General features: G+C 34.8%; 2 protein-coding genes across 6 annotated transcripts in view; one reads left to right on the forward strand and one right to left on the reverse strand.

Moving 5' to 3' along the window:
- The first annotated feature begins 1,027 nt into the window (after nt 1–1,027).
- Nucleotides 1,028–26,986, forward strand: part of LOC132721913 (uncharacterized) — a 78,343-nt gene continuing 52,384 nt past the window's right edge. Inside the window, exons 1-2 of one of the 2 annotated variants that reach the window (XR_009624541.1) lie at nt 1,028–1,129; nt 4,162–6,564. Coding sequence is in view for 1 of the 2 variants with exons in the window: in XM_060706290.1 (XP_060562273.1) it covers nt 4,223–5,926 (1,704 nt within the window). In the remaining variant the exon portion in view is untranslated. Of the gene's footprint in view, nt 1,130–4,161; nt 8,861–26,986 lie in introns of those variants that run through there. The other variant, XM_060706290.1, reaches the window with a different exon arrangement.
- Nucleotides 11,385–25,186, reverse strand: LOC132721909 (superkiller complex protein 3-like). 4 transcript variants are annotated; one of them, XM_060706288.1, is made up of 5 exons: nt 25,011–25,186; nt 18,362–18,497; nt 15,045–15,144; nt 12,885–13,028; nt 11,385–11,527 (listed from the first exon to the last, which is right to left on the reverse strand). In XM_060706288.1, exons 3-5 carry the CDS (start codon nt 15,132–15,134, stop codon nt 11,405–11,407), a joined length of 357 nt encoding a protein of 118 aa, XP_060562271.1. In that variant the 5' UTR covers nt 15,135–15,144; nt 18,362–18,497; nt 25,011–25,186; the 3' UTR covers nt 11,385–11,404. The 4 variants fall into 4 exon arrangements, with proteins under 4 accessions (XP_060562271.1, XP_060562268.1, XP_060562269.1 ...); XM_060706285.1 differs by having other exon boundaries at nt 18,394–18,497; nt 25,011–25,180; XM_060706286.1 differs by having other exon boundaries at nt 18,394–18,468; nt 25,011–25,073.

Consider the following 26,986-nt stretch of genomic DNA (forward strand, 5'->3'; position numbering starts at 1 on the left):
TAGTTATCATTCTTGTGCACTGCACACCTCCTAAGTTAGATCTATGCACCTATGAAGTTTCATAATGATATCTCAAAGGCCTTTTGAGTTATGCTCTGGACAAAAATTAATTTTGAAAAATAAAAAAGGGCAATAACTAAACAATTATGCAGGGTAGAGTTATCATTCTTGTGCACTGCACTCTTCCTCAATGAGATCCATCCACCTATGAAGTTTCAAGTTGATACCTCAAATAATTTTTGAGATAAGCTCCGGACAAAATAGTATGAAAAAGAACAAAGGGCAATAACTCAAAAATTGTACAGGAAAGAGTTATCATTCTTGTGCACAGCATTCCTCCTCAATAAAATCTACCCACCTATGACATTTCATGTTGACATCTCAAACACTTGTGAGTTATGCTCCACTCGGGTGAAAAATTCGGTATGAAAAATAACATAGGGCAATAACTCTAAAATTATGAAAGGTAGAGTTATCATTCTTGTGCACTGCACACCTCCTGAGTGAGATCTATGCACCTATAAAGTTTCATGTTGATATCTCATAGGCTTTTGGAGTTATGCTCTGGACAAAAATCAATTTTGAAAAATAACAAAGGGCAATAACTCAAAAATTATAAAAGGTAGAGTTATCATTCTTGTGCACTGCACACCTCCTGAGTTAGATCTATGCACCTATGAAGTTTCATAATGATATCTCAAAGGCCTTTTGAGTTATGCTCTGGACAAAAATGTCGGACGGAAGGACGGACGGAAGGTCGGACGGACGGAGACTATTTCTATATCCCCCGCCACCTTTTTGGCGGGGGATAATAACCTGCTGAACTTCCACCCTATTTAAATACTGTTTGACTGTTTTAAAAACGGTCCTTTTAATATCATTTTCACAAATCAGGACTTTATGTTCTGATTGAAACCACAACGCTAAAATTCTCATTTTAAATTTTCTCATACACTAAGAGACTCTTTATCAACTAAATAAACAACTGATACCTCAATGGTTTAAACTTGTAAATTTCTTATCATTGGAAGTTAAAAATAAAACGATCAAATTCCACGTATCCAATATCAACAGCAAAACATTTCCGTTTAAAAACTGTGAAACAATTTGAGGAATACTTTTTTTCAAGGTACTTTATTTCTATTTAATTTCTAAATGTCTACAAAAAATGACTGTCTTCTAAAGGCAACAGCATTATTATCTTATTAATATGCTTTTTTAAAAAAGGAAGTTAAATATATCTTGATACACAAAAATTTGATAAAACTTCTTGACTTTTTTTTTCATGCCTTTTAATTATTTTTATATTTGTAACAAGACTTGTCTGTGGACGGTTAGAGCAATCTACTTTACTCAGTGCTATATAATTCAATAAAATCAACAGAAATATATAGGGTATAATTCTGCAAATGTGATTAGCAGACTTACCTGCCCTTGATAGTCTACTAGAATTTCAAGTTTAAAGTGAATCCATTGTTTTGGTTATAAAATAATTTTAGGATTATCTGCCCTTTTGAAAAGTAATATTGACTTTTCATGACAATAAACAAGTACACCAAGTTTGAAGTGAATAATAAGCTATTATATTTTTTGACAAAAAGGTTAACCAATGTCCACATTAATGTTAATGCTAATTAGTGTTGGGAATCGGGAGACAAACTCATAATCGATTAATCGGAACAATCGGACAGGCTCTCCGATCAATTAATCGGAATAATCGGACTGAATATTTTTTCAGCATAACTAACTAGAAAATAGAAATCATTATAACTTTTATTTAATATAAATTAATGTTTTTATCTAATTGTCTCTTTAACTTATTACAAAATACAAATTCTTCAGTCAGGACACAGTTTACATACATGTAATGATCTTCTTATTCATATTCAGAAAAATCAATGTGTCCCTGTTGCCAGCATTTTTATTTAAGTGCCTATTTCACAATCGAGCTAAAATAAATATGGTTAAACTAAGGAAAGTTTGAGATTCAGGGTTCCTATTCCTGTGGGAACTATTCATGGTCATATAAATTATAATAAACTAATTACTGCTACCAATAATTGATAAAATGTATCTATGTGATTAATAAATTAATGTAATATGCATGATCAGGAATAAAAATGTAAGTTACCATTTCACATAAAAAATTTAATTGTTTTATTTCATTTTTAATAACAGAATCGCTATACCATAAACGGCGTCATGGTAAATATCAGTTTAGAAGCCTTTTAAATTTACCATTTAACATTGTAAATGGACAGAGTAACGAAGATTGTTACAGTAAAATACAGTATCAGAATCCGATTTTAATTAATACGGGTGGGGCACCTTTATTTGCATATCCTTTACCACAAAGCTTGCACACAACTTTAGCCATGTCCAAGTTATCACGGGTAGCGGGTCCTTCAATATTCAAAAAATTAACACTAAGCGACAATCGATTCTGTTCGACCACAATCGATGTCGGCGACATTATCAACATACCAATCTATAATCGGATAGCGGCGACAATCGGACCATCACTAATGCTAATTGCTTACAAGAGGGTCATGACAATAACTCCGCCTTTTTTCTTTGAAATGAGGAGCTAAAAATTGTGTATGTTATAACATTGCATATTTTGTTATTCTGTTCATCTGTTTTGCATGGGTGGATACTTTAAAGTGAAATAAAGTATTATTCATTCTTCATATCTAAATATTAAAATTATGTTTGAAATACACTTTTAAGCATCAGATGTACAGTTTTAAGTTAACAAGAGCCAGTCAAACACAGTGATGCTCCCCTAAATTGGTTTTGGTCACAGAGGAGTAGTTTCTTGTTGATATCTCTTGCAGTTTCAGAGCAATCTAATGAAAGTCAGCTGCAAAATTAGCATTAAGATCTAACATTCACCCATAGGCAGTCACCTTCTTGTGGTCTTTCAAACAACCAATCATCAGCAAGCTTTCATTATTTTGAAAGCAATGTGGTTTCTAATTTTAACCCTTGGAGAACCAATACTGAGATGGTAATTTTCACGATTTCAAGAACAAACATGACATTGTCCATATAGCTGACAGGTAAACTTGCAAAACAGTCTTGCCAATTAAAAATTTACTCTATCATTTTAAGTTTATTTGTTAACAAATACTTCAAACATGTTTTTCTAACAAAAATCAACAATTTGAATAACTTCCACGGATAACGGTATTTTGATACTTCTTCTAATGCCTATCTGTAAAAACAGGTTTGATTGCATGGCTAAAAATAGCTTTCTCTGGAAATCCAAATTATTAAGAAGGCGAAACATACACAGTCTTCATCAAATCTACATGGAAGAAATAAGTAGATCTGAACTTTAGTCAGATTGAGTTACAGAGTTATGTCCTGGACAAAGTGTGATTTTTTTTTTAAAAAGGCAATTACTCAAAAATTAGGCACAGCAGAGTTACAGTTGGGGCCTATGGGTTCTAGAATTATTGGTTGGAAACCATTTTGGCATCAATGTTACCTTGACCTTTAAGATTTTAGACCTTTTAGATTTTGACCCAAAAATCAAAAGAGGCCATGAAGTGACCAAGACCAATGCTTCTATGAAGTTTGAGTGCCAAGGGCCCATTGGTTGTCCAGTTATTAGTCAAAAACCATTTTGACAAGAAGTCTACATTGATTTAGGATAAAAAAGTAGTTTTCTTTTTAATTTTGTCCTTTTTACCGATATGAAAAGTAAAAAAAAACTGATTATGTAATGGTATGAAGAGGTGGTTAGTAAGCATGCATTGAACAAAGAAATATAAACAGAACTACGACATGGAAAATGTTTTAAAATACAAGGTCACAGTTACCTTAACCTTTCACCTCTCAGCCTGAAAATCATTAAAAGTCAAGACTAATGCACATGTGAAATTTGAGGGCCAAGAGCCTAAGGGTTGTGAAGTTATTAGTCAGAAACCAAGAGCCCCTTTATTGTCAAGTTATTAGTCAAAAACTGTTTTGACAGCAGTTGATATGACCTTAACCTTTGGCCCTGCGACTCGAAAATCAAAAGTGGTCAAATTAGAAATTAATTAGACTTTTCCATTGTTTCAAATCATCTATGAATCTCAAGTTTTATGTACTCACTGAAGGACATTTGAAAATCATGCAATACATAGAAGTTTTTTTTCTAAAACATTTTAGGTAAAACATGGCAGTCTCAGGAAAGAGAGCATTAAAACAATTTTCTTCATGAACAACATCCATGGCATCAGATGAATATCTTCAAATTTACTGTCAGCCTTGTGACGAGGAAGGAACTACACTCCCTGCCCATGGTTACTGCACTGACTGCAAGGAACATCTATGCAACACATGCTTTACAGCCCATAGGATAAACAAGTTTACCAAAAAGCATACACTTCTGGATGCAACAAGTATGCCTAAAGTTTTGCAGCAACCCTCAACATCCCATCACACAGGTCTGTCGGATGACTTGACCTTGCCATGTGGTAAACATCCAATAGAAATTATCAAGTTCTACTGCTTTGATCATACAGAATTTCTCTGCAGTGTTTGTGTTACCCTTGATCATCAAGCTTCATCCTGCAAAGTGAACTATATACCAGACATTTCTGGTGATATAATAGACAGCAAAGAATATCAAGTTATCTTGAATGCATTAAATACCACTTCTGACAAATTTCAACAGATATTAAAAGATGTCAAGAATATGACACACAAATCAAACAGCTCTCTCAAAGATGTCATAGGAGACATTAAAAAGTTTCGGCAAGAAATCAACCAAAGACTAGATGAACTTGAGAGACAGGCTGAAGATGCAGCTAAAGTCATAGAACAAGAAAACAACAAACATCTGAAAGCAGTAGAAAGAGCATGTGAAGATATAACCAAATCTCTGAAGATTTCATCAGACAAAGTCAAACAGCTCAACAGAACAAAACAAACTGACAAACTCTTCATTGATTTGAAACTTGCAGAGAAAACAATCAAAGATATGGAGGGAAAACAACTAAAACTCTCATCATATTATATCAAAGAGCACAACTTTCAACCAAATGATGTAATGTTAAATTTGTTTAAAACAGAGAAGTCGCTGGGTACACTGACACAGAAAACTTTTAATACAGAATGTCAACCTGTACAAGTAAAGTCTAGACAATCTTCACATCAGGGAAAAATCTGTGTTAATACATCAAAAGATAAATATGAGTGCTTTATAACAGGAACTACTCTGCTGACTCCTGATCTTCTTATCATCACTGATTGCAGCAACAAAGCTGTAAAGATGGTGGATACCAGTAGCCAATCTGTGTCTGATCAACTACAACTACATGATCAACCATGGGATATAACCACGGTAACCAGTACTGACCTTGCTGTCACACTTCCAAACAAACAAACAATACAATTTATATCAATCTCATCAAACAAACTTATAAAGAAGCACACTGTGAAGGTTGATGGGAAATGTCATGGTATAAGCTGTTATCAAGCTAAACTTGTTGTGTCATTCTCTCATCATGCAAAAATTCAGACCTTTGATATGAATGGCACTATACTGACAACAATTGATGGAAAAAATATTTTCCAAGATCTATGGTATATTGCATGTAACAGAAGTTCTATCTATGTATCTGACTGTGGGATGAAGACAGTAACAAAATTAAACTGGCAAGGTGATGTAATTGGTAGATATAGTTGTATGAGTTTTCCTAGAGGAATATCACTGTCAGATGATGGTACTGTCTTTGTGTGTGATAATATGAGAAATGTTATAGAAGAGATATCAGGAGATTGTTCTACAGGAAAGGTGGTGCTGCAGGATCTGAAGACTCCAGTGGCTGTATGTTGGTGTGGAGAAACAAAGAAGCTTTATTACAGCTGTTATGCTTGTGATCGAAAAATTGACAACTTCCTTCACATCCATAACCTGTCATGGACTTGAACAGAAACTTAGTTGAATTAAATCAAACAATGTCAGCGGTTCTTCAATATTAAAAAAAACTTGCATCATCCATTCTTCTGAAATATTAGCACAACACATGTTTTAAGTTTTGTTAGAATTTTTTTTAATGTTAAACTTTTATGTTATGAGTGATAAATGATTTAAGCAATCCTCTTGTTGTATTCTTATAATAGGTTTGGTGAAAAACAAGGAAACAAGTACCAGTAATGCTGGGAATACATTGAATAACAGGAGTACCTCAAGCATTTTTAATGCTTATTCAAGGCAACAGCTATCAATAACAAAGGGACATAATTCCTAAATGGATAATGTCCCCTGGTCATACAATTGTGCTTTGTGATGATAATCAAGTATTCAAGTTTCATGTTGATATTATTCACAGTTTTGAAATCATTCTACTTAATAAGCAAATTTGACAAAAGTCAAAAAGGGACATAACTCCAAAAGAATACCTTTAAGAATAATGCCACTCTAATTATGCTCAGTGTATCAACTGTGCCTTGATGACAACAACACCAACTACAATTCAGCAATAAAAAAACCTTGATTTTTTTTCTAAACAGACAAGCTAAAAATGCAAACTTTGTTTGTTTACATTGATAAATTGACTGTAATAGGTTATATCAATAAAGCATTTCATCTTTTATTTTACAAGAACATTATGATATGATAAAACTGGTGAGTTTTTTTTGTAATCATAAAATGCACTGTTTATATTTTATGTTACAAAACCTGCCCTGTTCCCAAGATTTTGTACTATATATCATTTTATAACACTTATATTTAAACAGATTACATCAATAAAATTAAGTATAAGCTGCTCGTTGTTGTTTAAATCATTGAGTTAAAACATAAGAATACTGTGACCCTGTGACCTTGACCTTTGACCCAGTGACCTCAAAATCAATAGGAGTCATTTACTAATCATGACTAACGTCCATGTCAAATATGAAGACTGTGGGTCAAAGGAAGCTCAAGTTATTGGGCGGACAAGCTTTTTCAATTCAAGGCTCTGTGACCTTGACTTTGACCCAGTGACCTCAAAATCAATAGGGGTCATCTACTAATTATTACTAACCTCAATGCCAAATATGAAGACAGTGGGCCAAAAGGAATCTCAAGTTATTGGGTGGACAAGCTTTTTAAAATCAAGGCCCCTGTGACCTTGACCTTTGACCCCAAAATCAATAAGGATCATCTACTAATCATGACTAATCTCCATGCCAAATATGAAGACTGTGGATCAAAGGAATCTCAAGTTATTTGGCGGACAAGCTTTTTAAAGTCAAGGCCCCTGTGACCTTGACCTTTGGCCCAGTGCATCAAAATCAATAGGGGTCATCTACTAATCATGACTAACTTCCATGCCATTATGAGGACTGAGGGGCAAAGGAATCTCAAGTTATTGGGCAGACAAGCTTTTGCTAAGTCAAGGCCCCTGTGACCTTGACCTTTGGCCCAGAGACCCCAAAATCAATAGGGGTCATCTACTTATCATGACTAACCTCCATGCCAAATATGAAGACTGTGGGCCAAAGGAATCTCAAGTTATTGGGTGGACAAGCTTTTTAAAGTTAAGGCCGCTGTGACCTTGACCTTTGGCCCAGTGACCCAAAAATCAATAGGGGTCATCTAATAACCATGACTTACCTCCATGTCAAATATGAAGACTGTTGACAAAAGGAATCTCAAGTCGTTGGGCAGAAAAGCTTTTTTTAAGTAAAGGCCCCTGTGACCTTGACCTTTGACCAAGTGACCTCACATCAATAGGGGTCATGTACTAATCATGACTAACCTCCATGCCAAATATGAAGACTGTGGGTCAAAGGAATCTCAGGTTATTGGGCGGACAAGCTTTTTTTTAGTCAAGGCCCCTGTGACCTTGACCTTTGACCCAGCAACCTCAAAATCAATAGGGGTCATCTACTAATTATGGGTAACCTCAATGCCAAATATGAAGACAGTGGGCCAAAGGAATCTCAAGTTATTGGGTGGACAAGCTTTTTAAGTCAAGGTCCCTGTGACCTTGACCTTTGACCCCAAAATCAATAGGGGTAATTTACTAATCATGACTAACCTCCATTCCAAATATGAAGACTGTGGGTCAAAGGAATCTCAAGTTATTGGGCGGAAAAGCTTTTTAAAGTCAAGGCCCCTGTGACCTTGACCTTTGGCCCAGTGACCCCAAAATCAATAGGGGTCATCTACTAATCATGACTAACCTCCATGCTAAATATGAAGACTGTCGGCCAAAGGAATCTCAAGTGATTGGGCGGACAAGGAAAAACCGACAGACGGACCGACGGACAAGATGTTTCCAGTATATCCCCCTTACAACCTTACAACTTCATTGTGCAGGGTAATAAGAGCCCCTGAGATCGCTCACCTGTATTTAGGCCCTGGGGCAGGGACAATTTTAACCCAGGGGCTTTTATTTGAAAAAACTTGGTAGACACTCACTAGAAGATATTTCATGCTTAGTATCTAAAATCTAGCTCTTTGTTTTTTGGGGTTTTTTTAAGAAGATTTTTTAAGATTTTACTATACACATATAAGGAAAATCAATGACCCCGGGGCGGAGCCAATTTTAAACCCAGGGCCCTTATTTGAACAAACTTGGTAAACACTCAATAGAAGATGTTTCATGCCAAATATCTAAGCTCTAGCTCTTTGGGTTTTTTAGAAGAAGATATTTAAAGTTTTTTCTTTTGGTTGCCATGGCAACCAGAGTTCTGCATGGAATTAAATTCTTTGAACAATTCTCAAAGGTTACCACCAAAGGAACATTCCTGTGAAGTTTGGATGAAATTGGCTTAGTGGTTTATGAGAAGATGTCATTTCAAGTAAAAGTTTACGGACGACGGATGGACGCCGGACGGACGCCGGACGAAAAGCGATCACGAAAGCTCACCCTGTCACGTCTTTTCTTCACTATCATTCGTTTAAAGAAATAACAAAAACATAAATGCAATACCAGACGTGCGATTTATTTTGCAGAGAGGAACAAATTCAACAGCAGTTAATGAAGCTAAGCAGCTTTGATATTGCAAAAAATAATATAACCAAATATCCACGAGATCTCAAGTAAATGTATACGCTTCTTTTCTTAAAAATAAAAGAGAAAAACACAAAGACTAGTCTGTGTATAACTGTTTTGAAAATTAATTACGCCGGAAAGGAAAGACAAAAATATTAAGTATGCGAACCGACTCGCCCAGGAAAACAACAGAGATCAAAAACATTTAAAATAAATGAAATGTCTCTGAAAAACCTGTGCCCGTTTGTCAAATGTCAGATCGCTTGAATGTCGGGCCTCATTCCTTGTGGATATAAAGTTATGAACATCGCTTATTCAATATTCATTATGACAAATCTTGTCATTGAATACCATAAATAGATTTATCTAATTATTATTGTAAACATCTTTACGTATGAATAATATAAAACAGTTAAATTCAACAACCTTATAGCATCATATAAGTGCTTATAGCCAATACACATATAAAGAAAAATTATACTCATATTTATTTTGTCTTCAAAAAAAACATAATTTTCTAAAATATTGTCAAAACCCTACTACCAATTTTCAAAAAAGAAAAAAGATGTTTCTTAATGATTATATAATAACAATTGATACATGCATAAAATCTGATTTTAACTTATACAATAACGATTGATGTACATGTATGTATAAAGTCTGATTTTTACCTTTACATTTTCAGCTAATGTTTTACGACAATTAAAAAACATTATATGCATATGCATATATTTCCACCCTATTATCTTTACTAGAAAATGTTGCTTGTACTGAATCGTCTGGTAGAATGAATATTTCATACACATAAACCTTTAAATACTACACTATCAAGCACTTAAAACTCGTGCACAAGTACTGACTAATACTTTACATTATAAACTATACAATCTCCTCTCCAAGGAGTCCGACACATACCCGTACTTACTATTTTCTCCTTTTCCAACGTCCGTGCCTCTTCCAGCACCTGTCATTAACGCCAGCGTTAGCCGCCATGGTAGCGCCCCCAGCGCGAAGAGAATGTTAACCGATGATCGAATCTCCAACAACCTCTTTTTAATCTAGAAACCAAACATTCTCTAACCCTAGTATAACTTAATGATTTGTTTTTGTGTATAAAACTACATTTCCCTTTTGATCTAAAACACGGTTTTAAACATGAAGCTGTCATCCGAAACTGACAAACCTGTAATTTTGAAAATATCTTTTAATCATGTTATACGGACATGCTACTGATACGCCCTTTGAAATAACGATTGTATTACCGTGTCGGTACTGGTCAGTCTTGCTTTTTCTGATATACACAAGAAAAATGATTGTCGTAAAACTGAATATCATTACAATGCAAATAACTTAACTCATTTAACCTCCAAAAAACCTGAGAAAGTAGTAAAATCATTGATAGATCCCGAATGACTAGCACATCATTGCAGTGACAGTATTTTCTCGCATAAAGTTATTAAAACGTCTGATGTGATTGGCTCCTTTTTAATAACAGGCTTTGAAAGTGTTCGTTTGGAAGATTCCATTAAGTTAATCACAAACATATTGTCTGTTGGGTCGGGTAGATTCTTTAACGAATGAGCCCATTTAATACTATACACAGTATTGCAAATCACAGAATTCGGCGAATGTTTGTCAATAAGATCTGTTAAATATAATGCTATATGAATTGGAGATGCAGGAATAGATAATCCGCCCTTTGAACTAATGAAATGTTCCCATTTCTTGAAATAAGAATAATACTTGGTGACAGTACTGTTACTTTTCGATTGTGTTAAAAAAGAAGCCATCTTAAAGGAAAGATCATCGAAACAGTCATGTTGTATTCCACTCTGCTGTATTTCCTCGTCAATTCTGTTTTTCAAACTCAGACCTTCGACTATTTTTCTCTGCGCTGAAGTAATTTCCTCACATGGAACCGTTTTCACAGCGTCTTGAAGGTAACCATCAGCTTCCTTCAACGTGTCAAGGACACGCACGTTGACCTTGTGTTGCTCTTCATTCCCCTTTTTACGGAAAGTGTAACTTTCGTTCGACGCAAAACCCTGATGAATCCTCGATATTTGAGCTTGAGAGAATTCTTTTTGAGAGGTTTCAAAATTCTGCCAATTTGGAAAAGATATCATTCTTCCATGCTTGAAAGAAGTTCATTTTGCCAGCATGGGCTCTAAAACGTGGTCTACCGGCAGTAAAAACGAATTTAAAGTTGCTTGTAACTGAATCGTCTGGTTAGAATGAATATTTCATACACTATAAACCTTTATAATACTACCACTATCAAACAGGTAAAACTTCGTTGCACAAGTACTGACCAACTTACATTTACTTAAAACTTACACGTACGAATAGAACAAGATATTTCATGCTTTACTAACGAAACGCGTGAAATAGATATTTGTGACAGGTGAGCTAAAAACAAATCAATAAAAAAATAAGCATTTTTTGATGTACCTGGCAAGGAACTCTACCATCCTCAAATAGGCATCTATCTGATCTTGAACAAATTCAGCGCTTGCATTCTTTTCATAGAAACTGCACAAACCCTGTAACATACAACTTACATGATTTTTATGTTATCAAAGATATTCATGTATACTATCAGGGGTATTTTGAAAAGATAGAATTTCTAATTTTTACAAATGTGTTTTTTATAGTTTTTATGGGGTTGTTTGTTTTGTTTTTTCCTTTTGATTTTAAGTGGGAGGATCCAATAATTCATAAATAATTCTTTAAGAAATTGAATCAAACTTTTTAATTATTAATAAGCTGCTTAGAAACCATCTTTTTGCAGAATGTATGCATTTAATAATAAATCAAAAACATGTTTATGTAAAGCTCCAATTAAAAATGATCATTAAATGCTATAAATGTTTAAGCTGTCAGTAAAGTTTGACCATTACATGTAGTTGCCTTATCAACAACTTACAAATCTAATTACCTGCCAATTAGTTTTGTGTTTGGCACAATGTGCCACTTGTTTTCACCTGTCGACAAGTTTCCTTGTGGTGCATATCATTTCATCTTGTAGTACAAATAATCAACCAGTAAATATATTTATGTTTGACATTTACTCCCGACATTTACTCCCTACATTTACTCCCTACAGTTCAAACTCATTAATTACCAAACAAGTTTATAGGACTTATATTAATCACCTAGAGTCAGAATAATAGTGATGTTTGACCTATGACAATGTCAGTATTTGACAATTTTACTTGTAGTGTTTGACCTACCTTGTATTTCAGCTTTTTACAATTTCACTAATAGTATTTGCCTTCCCTTGTAATGTCAGTCTTCTGAAAATGAACTTGTTGTGTTTGACATATATGTACCTGGCATTTTAGTCTTTGACAATCTTACTTATGGTGTATGATCTACCTGCTTTGCTTGCCTTAGTAATTCCTGTTTGTAATGTTATACTTACTGCCAGCCCGCATAGCTCCATCTGTTACAGCGTGAAATTTGTAATCCTGACATTGTAGGTTTGATTTCCGGGCTGGCCAACTAAAATCACTAATCAGTTTTTGGATGAGATTTTAAGTACGAGTGCTTCAACACTTGGCATGCTATAGAGAACCAGGAGAAGCTTCTGCCATTGGGGCATCTTTCTAAATCTGTATCTTGCACTATCCTCCAAAATCTAAAATGACTAATGCTCTTCTGGAGGACACGCCCATATGGGCAACCAGTTGCACTTCTGGAGGACATGAGTATAAATAAACTCAAATACACACACTTACTTATTTGTTGTGTTTGACCTACTTGCCATGTAAGCCTTTAACAATTTAACTTGTGGTGTTTGACTTGCCTGCCAGGGCAGCCTTTGACAACTTTACTTGTGGTTTAAGACCTACCTAGCATGTAAGGTTATAACAAATTTTCTAGGGATGTTTCATTTACCTGCCAAGCTAATAACTGTGTATCATCAGAATCTATTGCACGCTTGTATGCCTTCAATGCTTGATCATATTGTTCTAAACCTTCTGCAGCAACGGCAATCAGCACTAGGGCCATGAAGTGGTTTCCATCCTCAGATAATATTGCCTATAAAATTATAAATCAAAATGTATTGAATGTACATAACCTCTTTTAGAGAAGAAAAACACTATGCTAAAAGAAATTAATCAAAGTCAAGGTGAAGAACAGATAACATCATTGACTGCTTTTTGGATGGAAAAGAGCCGCGTCATGACAAAACCATCATAATGGGTTTGCGACCAGCATGGATCCATACCAGCCTGTGCATCCGCGCGGTCTGATCAGGATCCATGCTGTTCGCTTACCAACTCTATTACAAGTAGAGAAACTGATCGAGAACAGCATGGATCCTGATCAGTCTGCATGGATGCGCACGCTGGGTTGGATCCATGCTGGTTGCAAACCCATTATGTTGGTTTTGTCATGGCACAGCTCAAATGTGTAAATCCAGAGTGAGGCATGGCTGGTGCAACTGCAGATTTGTAAAGATTTCCAGGGTCCCGAGTTGAAGTCTTTGACAGATTGTATATTTTTCATACCTTGGAAGTTATCTAAAGATAATTTGCTGCAATATTCCTTCAAATGTTAACATAGTATTCATCATAAAAAGCACCAAAGACTTTAAGTAAAAATAAAATTAAGATAAACAGACTCAATATCTCTTTACCCTAAAATATCCTTATTAAAATCTTTTATTACTTTGTATTTACTAGTAAAAGAGCAAAATAAACACTAATTAATTTCTTCTATTCTAAATAATCCCATTTGAAGTGAAAAAAGTGATATTGTTAGCACCATAAAAAGTTGTTATTTACTTCGGTATTAATTGAACAGAGGTGTGAAGGTGTGAAAGGCAACAAAAGACTGTTGTGTTTTCAATCATGAAAGATGTTTGCATTGTATTTATACAGTTGACTGGTTACTGAACAATTAGATATGACATGAATATAATAATTATGTTGTAAATATTGTTTGTAAAAGTATGTTAAAACTATAAAGTTGTAAATATGTTATGTTAACTTTAAAGTAAATTATGATTTTATTTCTTTGCTGAATAATATTTGCAATTATTTGTTTGACACTGTATTTATTCAAACTTTGATGAATATATAAAAGTAATGGTACTGATACTTAATTACTTCACCAAAAAAAAAAGTACTGGTACTGCAGTACCGAGCTAAAATCTAGTACTGGTACTGGTAATGGTACTGCATAATTTGCCAAGTACTGGTACTGATACTGAAGTACTACACCCCTAGTACTGATGCAGCTCTGCTTGTAACTTGACTACTGCATCAATTATGATTTATATACATGTACACTGTATATGGTACCTTAAATAATTACTGCAACATAGTAGAGACTGAGTATCAGGTGTGAATAGATCATAGAAAGAAATTACATATAAAGAAGTATTTACTATATATTGTACATACAAATGTATGTGTAGAAACTTTCTTTCAAATCAAAGCTATTTTTCCTGCAAAATTCAATTAGTACTACATGTAAGATTTTTCTTCCTATTTTGAAATTGTACTGTGTTATTTTTTTCTCCAAATTTAAGGGAAGGCCCTTCCCTAATCTGTGTGAAAAGCCCTGCTATATAATATCAAGACAACCTGCTAAAAAATATTTAGTTTCCTTTGCAATACAATTTCAATGCTCATTATTGATATAATTTGCTCATTTTTATAATGTTTTTAAACAAATTCATTTTAGTTTGTTTATGTAGGAAGCTATTAGCTTATATGCACACTCTCAAATCTGTTTCTGAAACCAACCAGTACGAAACAATGAGTATATAGTTTCTTGCTCAAGGAAACAGAGGCTTGCCTCAGATGGGGTCTAAACCCACAGCTATTGATCCTTAGATTACTAATTTGACGCATGAACCACTCAGCCATTCCACCACCACATTTATAGTATCCCTTTTATACTTTTAATAGCCTGTCTCAGGAAAAGGTCAATACACAACCACAACCAAATACAGGGGAAATACAGGAAATCAAATATAATGAATGGTCACAATTACTTATATACATGTATAACTTAAACATCAATGCTTCAAAATATATGACATACCTTGCAATGTTTTAAGGCTTCTTTGAATTCTTTTTTTCTGATGGCCTCTCGAGCATTCTTAAGAAGTGTCTTTATCTCTTTTGCATCCATCTGTTTTTAACTGAAAACAACATAACACCAGTGGTTTTAACAAAGACATAAGAAAACACATGCAAATGACTGCAAAACAGACTTCAAACTCAAGGCAGTGTTATGTGATTAAAGATAAGCGAGATGAGATTATATTCAAGTAAAGAGATTCAAAATGGAACTGAAATTGCTGATTCAGTAGCATTTTATTCACTTTGCCAAAATTCATGTAATATTTTCTGCCCATGTTTTCAACCGCAATAGCATTTTGTTCGCTGTGACACTGACAGAGATGTAGATAACAGAGATAAGCAGCTCCTATTTACTTCATTGAGATATCACTCATGCCTATCAAAAAGTGAACAAGAGCTGTCGGTAGGACAGCAACGCTCGACTATTCTTAGTGCTTGATAGTAAAAAAACAAGAGGGCCATGATGGTCCTGAGGCCGCTCACCTGTATATAGCCCCCCCACACACACACCCATAAGAAGATGTTTCATGCTCAAAAACATCTAAGCTCTAGCTCATTGGGCTTTTTAAAAGAAGATTTTTTTTAAAGTTTTTACTATACACATATAGTTAAAAACAATGACACCCCTGGGGCGGGGCCAGTTTTGACCCCAGGGCTTTTATTTGAACAAACTTTGTAGACACTTACTAGAAGATGTTTCATGCTTAATATCTAAACTCTAGCTATTTGGTTTTTTTTAAAAGAAGATTTTAAGTTTTTGCTATACACATATAAGGAAAATCAATGACCCCCGGGGCGGGGCCAGTTTTGACCCCAGGGCTGTTATTTGAACAAACTTTGTAGACACTCATTAGAAGATGTTTCATGCTTAATATCTAAACTCTAGCTATTTGGGTTTTTTCAAAGAAGATTTTTTAAGTTTTTGCTATACACATATAAGGAAAATCAATGACCCCGGGGCGGGGCCAATTTTGACCCAACGGCTTTTATTTGAACAGACTTGGTAGACACCTATTAGAACATGTTTGATGCTAAATATCTTAGCTCTAGCTCTTTGAGTTCTTTAAAAGAAGATTTTTTAAGTTTTTACTATATGCATATAGGGAAAATCAATGACCCCCTGGGGCGGGGCCAATTTTGACCCCAGGGCTTTTATTTGAACAAACTTGGTAGACACCCATAAGAAGATGTTTCATGCTAAACATCTAAGCTCTAGCTCATTGGGCTTTTTAAAAGAAGATTTTTAAGTTTTTACTATACACATATAGTTAAAAACAATGACACCCCTGGGGCGGGGCCAGATTTGACCCCAGGGCTTTTATTTGAACAAACTTTGTAGACACTTACTAGAAGATGTTTCATGTTTAATATCTAACCTAAGTTATTTGTTTTTTTTTCAAAGAAGATTTTAAGTTTTTGCTATACACATATAAGGAAAATCAATGACCCCCGGGGCGGGGCCAATTTAGACCCCAGGGCTTTTATTTGAACAAACTTTGTAGACACTCACTAGAACATGTTTCATGCTTAATATCTAAACTCTAGCTATTTGGGTTTTTTCAAAGAAGATTTTTTAAGTTTTTGCTATACACATATGAGGAAAATCAATGACCCCCGGGGCAGGGCCAATTTAGACCCCAGGGCTTTCATTTGAACAAATTTGGTAGACACCTATTAGAACATGTTTGATGCTAAATATCTTAGCTCTAGCTCTTTGAGTTCTTTAAAAGAAGATTTTTTAAGTTTTTACTATATGCATATAGGGAAAATCAATGACCCCCTGGGGCGGGGCCAATTTTGACCCCAGGGCTTTTATTTGAACAAACTTGGTAGGCACTCATTAGAACATGTTTCATGCTAAATATCTTAGCTCTAGGTCTTTGGGTTCTTTAAAAGAAGATTTTTTAAGTTTTTACTATATGCATATAGGGAAAATCAATGACCCCCTGGGGCGGGGCCAATTTTGACCCCAGGGCTTTTATTTGAACAAACTTGGTAGACACTCACTAGAAGATGTTTCATGCCAAATATCTAAGCTCTAGCTCTTAGGATTTTCAAAAGAAGATATTTAAAGTTTTTTTCTTTCGGTTGCCATGGCAACCAGAGTTCTGCATGGAATTAAATTCTTTGAACAATTTTGAAAGGTGACCACCAAAGGAACATTCCTGTGAAGTTTGGATGAAATTGGCCTAGTGGTTTATGAGGAGATGTCATTTAAAGTAAAAGTTTACGGACGACGGACGGACGCCGGACGAAAAGCGATCACAAAAGCTCACCCTGTCACTTTGTGACAGGTGAGCTAAAAATGCTTGATACAATTACCTCTTCCTGTTTACAGGTTGGGGTAATGATGGTGAACAAGTGTGCAAAGTTTCAAAGCCATATGTCAATGGACTTTGAAAATATTTGAACTATTACAAAAACTTGAATGTAAATTCTAAGTCAAAAAAGGGGCATAATTCTGTCAAAATGCTTAATACAGTAACCTCCTCCTGTCTACAGGTTGGGGTAATGATGGTGAACAAGTGTGCAAAGTTTCAAAGCCATATGTCAATGGACTTTGAAAATATTTGAACTATTACAAAAACTTTAACATAAGTGGTTACGCCGACGCAGACGCCGACACTGACGCCGACGCTCGGGTGACTACAATAGCTCTACTTATTCTTATCGAATAGTCGAGCTAAAAATGAGGTATTTTGTAGCAATTAAAACTTCAAAGAAAACACCATTTGAAAGTTAAAGGAACTCCACTGAGATTCAAAAGCCTAAAATCATAAAATTTGAATTTTTACATTGATCAGCTGGAGCACTTAAAACATGAAGATGTATGCAAAAAATTAAGAAATATACTCCGATATGAATTGAAAAGCTTTTCAATGTTGGGTCATTTTTCACACTTTGAATAATTATCCTGGATAAACCGCAAGAGAGAATGACCTAAAATTTTTGCACACAGGTTACTGATCTAGACCTACATCAGTGGAGTCCCTTTAAATCTGTTATCTATTGCAGCTTGTTAAAATATTGGTATAAACTTTCCATGCCTTACACTTAGAAAAAACATAGCAGAACATACCTTCTGAGCCAGCAACAGAAATTAATAAGTAGTTCTCTTCAAAAATTGATGTATCATTTATTTAAATGGGAACTTTAAATATTTTAGCTGCAGCCAAAGACAAATTTATAAGCTTTCAGAAAATGTATTATTTTACTGATATCGATATTTGGTTAATAAGCTTCACTTGTTACAAGTTTTAAGTTAACCTAACACACATGATATTTTAACTGGCTAGGAAGATGCCTACCTCGAGAACTGATATCTGCATGTATGTCTCTGGCTATGACAATTTTTGTTGAATGTCAAAACAACCTGTGTCTCTCTGAAGGGAAAATATAGAGCTTGATAATTCTGAAAAAGGAAAGATTTGAAACTTATCCTGTCCGAGGACTAGTCAAAATATATTGATGTGCAAAAGCTAGATTATGAGATATTTTTGTTTTGGGTCTGAATCTCACGCATACACAAAATAGCACAATATCTTATTGTGTAGTTGCACTAGACTGTGGGTGTTCTCTTACTCTCTAGCCCAATATATTACATGTAGATCATACAGGCTTATAATATTTTATTGATGGTCTAACTGAATTTGCCAAGAAGAAAATATATCTCAAGGCAATGTCATACATGGCGGCACGAAATACCCAAATATACCCAAATACACCCAAATATACCCAAATATAGCAATTTTTATTTTTGTTTGTATAAAATATAGATTATAATGAGAAATAAATAAATATTTATAAAATAATATGACTTAGCCTGCTATAACTTTCATTCATTCCGTTGAAATGGGCAGTTAAGATGTTGTAAGAAAATAAAGTTGTGACATTTGCTTATCTACAATATCGCTTCTTTATGAATGCAATTTTAATTCGAGATATGATATTTGTTGTCTACACTTTCTTTTTTAAGGTGTAATTTTGTTGAAATTTCATATCATATAGAAGAAGAATGTCCATGTTATTAAAAAAATAGCTTTAATGGAGTACATATACTGTATCTTGGTTCAAAACACAATGATAGGAAAATGTATATTTGGGTATGTTTGATTATATCTTAGTGAAAGTGTATATTGTATTCATGATTAAAACAGCACTTTTTTAGTATAAAACATTTATTTTTTGTATAATTGGACAATATTTGGGTATATTTAGGCAATATTTGGGTATATTTGGGCAATATTTGGGTATATTTGGGTGTATTTGGGTATATTTGGGTATTTCGTGCTGCCCGTCATACATGTATTTCAGACATGGGGTAATCGTAATCGGTAATTGAATTTAATTTAATCGATTACAATTTTTTGAGTAATCACAGTAATCAGCAATCATAATTTTGTTCCAGTAATTTAATCATAATTTAATCAATCACATGACCAATTAATCAGTAATCACAATGATTACATGTATGATAACAATACATGTTCAGCTAAAAAAATGCTGAACAAACATACATAATTTATAAAGGTTAAAAAAGTACCAGTGTCAATGCCTACTAATTGTCTTAGGTAGTGTAGGTGAATTACATGCAGTCACCCAGGTCAGATTTGATGACACCTGTGTTTTAATAAGGTGATGAAAAGATCACTGACTGATTGACCCAATACATAAATGATTGTCACAATTATACCACTTAAATTTAGCTGTGAAATTATAACAGGTATATTATCACTTACTGAGAAGACTTAACAGGTTCAGTAAAGAGCTGATATAAGCTGCAATTACTGACAAAAAGTGAAATATAGTTATATTTTCTGTTACATTTTGGGATTGTTAAGTCCATGTAGAAGCAACAAGTACAAAAAGATTTTCATCATATTGAAAAGAAAGCAATACGCAAGCATGGCAGGAAATATGCCTGCTGTTTTTAAATACTTCATATTGCCAGAAAAAATTCCTGATGATGGCAATGTGAGAGCTAAATGCACACTTTGCGTTTCATATGAGAATATAGCTTAGTAAATAGGAGGCAACACATGTACATATGTAGACTGAATTAATTACTGTAAAACTAAGCTGGATTATTTTTTTGTACATTTGTTGTATTGAAATGTTCAATAAAACGATAGTGTTGAACCATTGCATTTCTTAACTTATGTACATGTAATCAGTAATCATAAATGAAATCTGATTACTCCTGTCAGTAATCAGTAATTTAATCAATTACAATGTCAAAATGGAGTAATCAGTAATTTAATTTAATCAAGCATTTTGACAAATAATCATAATTTAATCATTTACAATTGTCAAGTAATCGCCCCATGTCTGATGTATTTCTAGGACTAAGCGGAGATATTAGTCTGTTACCGTAACAGAAACTCTTTTACCATACACTGACTTTAACAGTTTAATGCAAAACATTATAGTAACAAGCCTATGTTCGCAATACTATTAATGAAATTAAAGCAAATTAAAAACGATGGCACGAATAACAGCACCCTATATATGTCACTGTAGTTGCATTTCTTAACTTATGTACATGTAATCATGACGTCATGTGCGACACCAGGCGTTCGAAAAATGTGCTCCGACAAAATTTAATTTAATTTAATTTTTTCATGGTAATTACTGCAAGATAGATGACGACACTTGCTGAAAACGTGGATTATGATCGATAGTATCATTTGGAAAAGGAACTTTTGAAATTTGTTGTAACTTTTGCGTGTAATTTTGGGTGAAAATTACGACCACCTTACCCCACCCACCTACTTTTACATTAGTTTGAGTGCGCATCATTTTGCGCAGGATTCCAAAAATCGACAAGCGCGCGCATCCTATTGCGCAGCAACAATGGCCGCGCCCATGAAGAACAAGGGAACTTTACATTTGCTATGTTTAGCACTATTTTTACTAGTTATAGCTCTGTCTAGCGAACTAAATGCTACTAATTCCTTCCAGACATTGATTGAACCCTCGAAACCCAGTATCATGAAGCTTGCAATTGCTACAAGAACCATCAAATGGCGAAGCGCATGTTATATTAAAAACAATGTTGGAACAAACTTTATATTGTGTTTATTATTGATCCAGTCGGGTGACATAGAAATTAATCCTGGACCTAAAACCTTGAAATATCCTTGTGGAATTTGTAATAAAAATATTGGTTCCTGGAATGTTAAAGCTGTACAATGTGACTGCTGTGACACTTGGTACCATGCTAACTGTGCAAAAATCAGTAGTGAAACTCTTGCATACCTTGATATTTTAGAGGTAGTTTGGATCTGTAAAAAGGATGATTGTGGCATCCCAAACCTATCTAGAGTGTGCTCTTTTGACTTAGATGACTTTTTATTAGAAAATACTTTCTCACCATTAGTGAAAGACTCTGCTAGAATTAGCAGTACGCAACCAGTACCACCAGTAAACATTAACTTATCTTCGTCCCCACCTCGGAGAGGAATCTCGCGTCCCTTGAAACGAGATAGTTTATCGTTTGTAGCATCAACACCGCGCGTATTACTACCGTCTACCGATCTGGATAGTAACATTTCACATATTTCTAACGTAACATCAACACATTCCGGTAGTGTTGAATCTGAGCTTACATCATCATTTTTGGGTGACATGGAATCAAGTAGTGATAACCCATCTGTGGATAGTATTCGTTCACTTTCTAAATCACTCCACGTTAATAAGTCTCACTTGAAATTCGAAGTGATAAATTTCCAGAGTATTCGTAATAAGAAAACGGAGTTATACAACATTATAGCTAGTAAAGCGCCGGATGTTATCTTAGGCACTGAAACGCATTTGAATAGTGAGGATCTGAGTGCTGAACTCTTACCAACAAATATCCCGTCTATTGACAAATATCAAATATTCAGGAAAGATCGGTCAGAATTAGTGAACAAACGCGGCGGTGGTGTTATTATAATGGTTAGACCTGGCTTACAAGCTGAGGAATGTTCAGATTTAGACTCTGCCTGTGAAATAAAATGGATTAAAATCAAAATTGATAAAAACGAACAAGTTTTAGTTGGATCTTTCTACCGTGAACCAAAGGCTACTTTAGAAACATTAGATGAACTTGAAAATTCACTATTAAAAGCGAACTGTACTTCTCCATACAAAAATATGAAGAAATTTCTAGGGGGTGATTTCAACCTCGGAGATGTGGACTGGGATAACGGATGTACATTGCCAAATGCTAGGGATAAGACTTTTTGTGATAAATTAATCGATATAACTTCAACTTGTTTTATTGAACAAATTAACAGAACCCCTACACGTAAGGGTAGGATTTTAGACTTATTCTTTACGAGCCATCCAACACTCATACAACGACACGTAGTCGGACCACCTATCGGGCTTAGTGACCATGATATCTTATCTGTAACAACATTTATCAAGCCGGTTATTAACAAACTACCGCCGAGAACCGTGTTTAATTATAGAAAAGCGGACTGGCGGAAAATTAAAGATCGTGTGCTATCATTTCAACACGAGTTTCTGCGTAATATACATAACAACACAGTTGATGTAAACTGGAACAATTTTTAACAAATATTATTAGAATCAATGGAACAATATATACCGAAGAAAACTGTAAAAGGGAAATCGGACATACCGTGGTTATCAAAGAATATCAAACGGCTTATTAAGAAAAAACGCTACTTATATAACATTGCAAGAAAAAGTAATAACGCAAGTGACTATAAAAAATTTAGGCGACCTTCGCAAAACTGTAAGGAATAAATTACATACTTCCTACTACAATTACATTAGTAATCTTCTAGATCCAGAAAATGATAAATCTTCGAAATCCTTTTTGGAAATATATAAAGTCTCGTAAACAAGACAGCGTGAACATTGGAACATTGAAAAACAACGGTCAAATCGCCGAATCCGCTAGTCATAAGCAGAAATGCTTAACAACCAATTTTGTTCAGTATTTACGAAAGAATCTTTGGACAATCTACCAAATAAAGGAACTTCGCCATACCGCTCGATGCCCAAGATAAACGTTACATTAAATGGCGTTGTTAAGTGTATTAACAGACTTAATCCCAAGAAAGCTTCTGGGCCAGATAAAATACCTATCATAGTCTTGAAAGAATGTGTAACTGAAATAGCACCAATTATACGGTCTTTATTCCAACAGTCAATTGATAAATCTGAAGTACCATTGGACTGGAAAAACGCTAACATTGTACCAATTTTTCAAAAAAGGTGACAGAACCAAACCATCGAACTACCGCCCTGTAAGCTTAACCGCAGTTGTTTCTAAAAATGATTGAACATATAATAGTTTCGCAAGTAATGAACCATTTAGACAGCCAGAACATTCTTCATGAAAACCAACATGGGTTCAGGGCTAAACGCTCGTGTGAATCTCAACTTCTATTAACTACAGATGACATTGCTCGTAGTGTTAATCTTGGTCACCAGGTTGATATGGCGGTGCTTGACTTTTCTAAGGCTTTCGATAAAGTGTCACATCAGCGTCTCTCTGTGAAAATGCAATATTATGGTATATGTAATGAAACCAACTTATGGATTAATGAATTCCTTAACGGTCGTTATCAACGAGTAGTAGTAGACGGAGAATCATCAAGACCGTCCCTGGTAACATCTGGCGTGCCCCAGGGAACCGTGCTTGGTCCTGCATTGTTTTTACTATATATTAACGACATCGCCTCGGATATTAAGTCATCAATTCGCCTATTTGCTGACGATTGTGTAATCTATAGACCCATACTCACCAGCGAAGATCATAATATTTTACAAAAAGACCTGGACACCTTAGTTGATTGGAGTAATATCTGGCAAATGGAATTTAACGTCGATAAATGCGCAACCATGTCAATAACAAATAAACGTAACAAATCTGTATTTGACTACAAAATGAAAAATCAATCACTACATGTTGTTAAAAACCATCCATATCTGGGAGTTGAACTAGCAGATACTATGAAATACAACCTACACATCGATTCAATCACAGCAAAAGCTTCTAGTACTCTTGGTTTCATCAAACGGAACTTAAAACATTGCCCGACCACAGTAAAGGAAAGAGCTTATCAAACTTTGGTTCGACCTAAACTGGAATATGCGTCACCAATTTGGAATCCCCAACAACTTAATACATCAAAGAAACTTGAACAAATACAACGGAACGCGGCAAGATTCGTCATGAATAAACCATTCAATCGTTACAATCCATCTAGCGTAACATCAATGCTACACAACCTAAAATGGCCAACACTTGAACAACGTCGTCAGTGTGCGGACTTAATTCTTATGTATAAAGTGTTTAATAACCTGGTGGCTGTACCAGTTGAATACCACCCACAACTATCTACAAGATACACAAACTCGGTAAAGTTCGTCACTTATCACTGCAAACTTAACGCGTACACAACATTCATTCTTTCCAAGAACTGTACCTTATTGGAACAACTTACCAACTAACATCACAACTGTGGACAATCTGGACAGTTTTAAAACTGCTGTCCAGTCATACGTATATGTGTAAATTATTAAAATCGTGTATAGTGTACAAACATGTTGGATTTTACTTCACACTACGTTTTCACATTATTTTAACTCGAACGCCTGGTGCCGCACATGGGGGACAGGTTTTTAGCCCACGTTTTTTAATGGAGCACATTTCACATCACCACTCGTCGCTGATGTCTGCACAGCGGATTTACAGACGAGATCAACATAGAAGTAGAAGAAGTTAAAATTCCTTGTCCGAATTTCATTACAGTTTAAATTTTCATGATAATTTATTTCAACTGTTTGATGTGTCATGGGCTATACTTGTAAATTTATCAACAGAATTAATGATTTTGTAATACTATCATATTTAGAAATGTTTTGGATCAATCTGAAAATGTGATAAAACGAGTTTGCAAACCAAAAATAAGAGTTGTTGTTGTTGTTGAGGGGCACGGGCTAAAATGCGCACATTGCTTGTGTGTGTATTTGTGTTTATTTATACTCGCCACCGGTTGCCCATATGGGCGAGTCCTCCAGAAGAGTATTAGTCATTTTAGATTTTTGGAGGATAGTGCAATTACAGATACAGAAAGATGCCCCAATTCCAGAAGCTTCTCCTGCATGCATGGTTCTTTAGCGTGCCAAGTGTTTAAGCACCCATACACGGGACCTCGATTTAAAGTCTCATCCGAAAGACTGATTAGTAATTTTAGTTGGCCAGCCCGGGAATCGAACCCACAATGTCGAGATTACAAGTCTCGCGCTCTAACCGATTGAGCTATGCGGGCTGGCTGCACATTGCTTAATATTTCGATGATATTTAAGGATATGTATATATGTCAAACCACATCAAGAATATCTGTCACTGTAATATAATGACTTTTATCAGTATCGGTTTTTTTCACCAATAAAGTCTCTGCAATTACATGTTTTGTTATGATTTACAAAATGACTGCTCTAGATATTGTTTGAAACCATTCTGAAAATGACTTGGTACGCACACTATCAATTAAGTACAATACAACTTTTATAACATGCTCTTCTCAACAAAGATACATACAAATGATCGAAGAATGTTCAAACATGACACACATAAAAGTTTAGAATTACACGGTCCTTGATCTTTTTTCAACAAAAGCCGATTTATTAATAATTATTGCTCCATATTGCTAATATTGTACGAATATTTCTAAAGCGCATTTGAATGTAAACTTTCAAAACGCTTTGTCCTAGAAATATCATAGAGCAAAGCTTTAGAAATATTATAGAAGAAAGGGTTAATGCACCTTTTGCGTTGGCAACAGAAGCACAAGGATTCACTTAAAGCACGAACTCGAACTCGCAGGGCATGTGATTCAGTAACAGTCCGAGGGCTCCTGCATGAAAAGAAGCTGCATTAGATGATATTCTAGCTAAGCTTGACTTTGTCTGTATCTTGTATAAAGAAACCATTTTCTCGTGCTTTCTATTGTTCTAGTGCGATGTCAATTGACGTGCAACAAAGGCACGAGATAATGTGAATCTTTATCCGTTAATACATGTTTCCTTCTCCGTTAATGTAACAAGAGCTGTCCGTAAGACAGCGCGCTCGACTTTTTTATTGCTTGCCAATAAAAAAAGTTTTTGCAGTAAAAGGCAATACAAGAATCTCTGTATTTTTAAAGTGAACTAGTTGTTTGATACCCTTGAATATTACAGCAATGTTTATATGACATAATTTATGGTAAAGTGAAACAAGTGGATAGGAATGAATTTTTTTAGATTTTTTAAGTTTTTTAGTGCTGCCTATAATAACAAAACATTGACAGTTAAGGGCCATAATTCAAATAAAATCTTTGACAGAATTACCTTCTCCTGGACATGTTTTGGAATCATGATTGTAAACAAGTATTCCAACTTTCAAATTAATATCTCAAACAGTTCAGTCAAAAAGTGGACTGGTACTAAAAACTTAACCAAGATTCTAAGTCGATAAAAGGCCTTAATTTTTAAAACAAATCCTTGACAGAGTTACCTTCTCTTGCGTACAATGGGGGTAATGATGTGAAATAGCATTAAAAGTTTCAAAGCAATATCTCAAAGGGTTAAGGCAATAAGTGGATTTTACCCATATTCAATGTATTTTCTAAGTCAAAAAGGGCATAATTCTGTCAAAAACCTTGACAGAGTTATGTCCTCTTGTCTGTTGATGAAGGTCGTGATGGTAAACAAGTATGGTCAGTTTCAAAGCAATACCTCCAATGGTTTTGAAATAAAGTGAGGTGGTACAAAAAAACTTAACCAAGCTCAATACACTTTCTAAGTCAAAAAAGGGCCATAATTCTGTCAAAAACCTTGACAGAGTTATGTACTCTTGTCTGTAGATGGAGGTTATGATGGTGAACAAGTATGGTA

The sequence above is a fragment of the Ruditapes philippinarum genome, unplaced genomic scaffold (assembly GCF_026571515.1).
Source record: "Ruditapes philippinarum isolate M1 unplaced genomic scaffold, ASM2657151v2 ctg2353_1_1_1_1, whole genome shotgun sequence".
Classification (NCBI taxonomy): domain Eukaryota; kingdom Metazoa; phylum Mollusca; class Bivalvia; order Venerida; family Veneridae; genus Ruditapes; species Ruditapes philippinarum.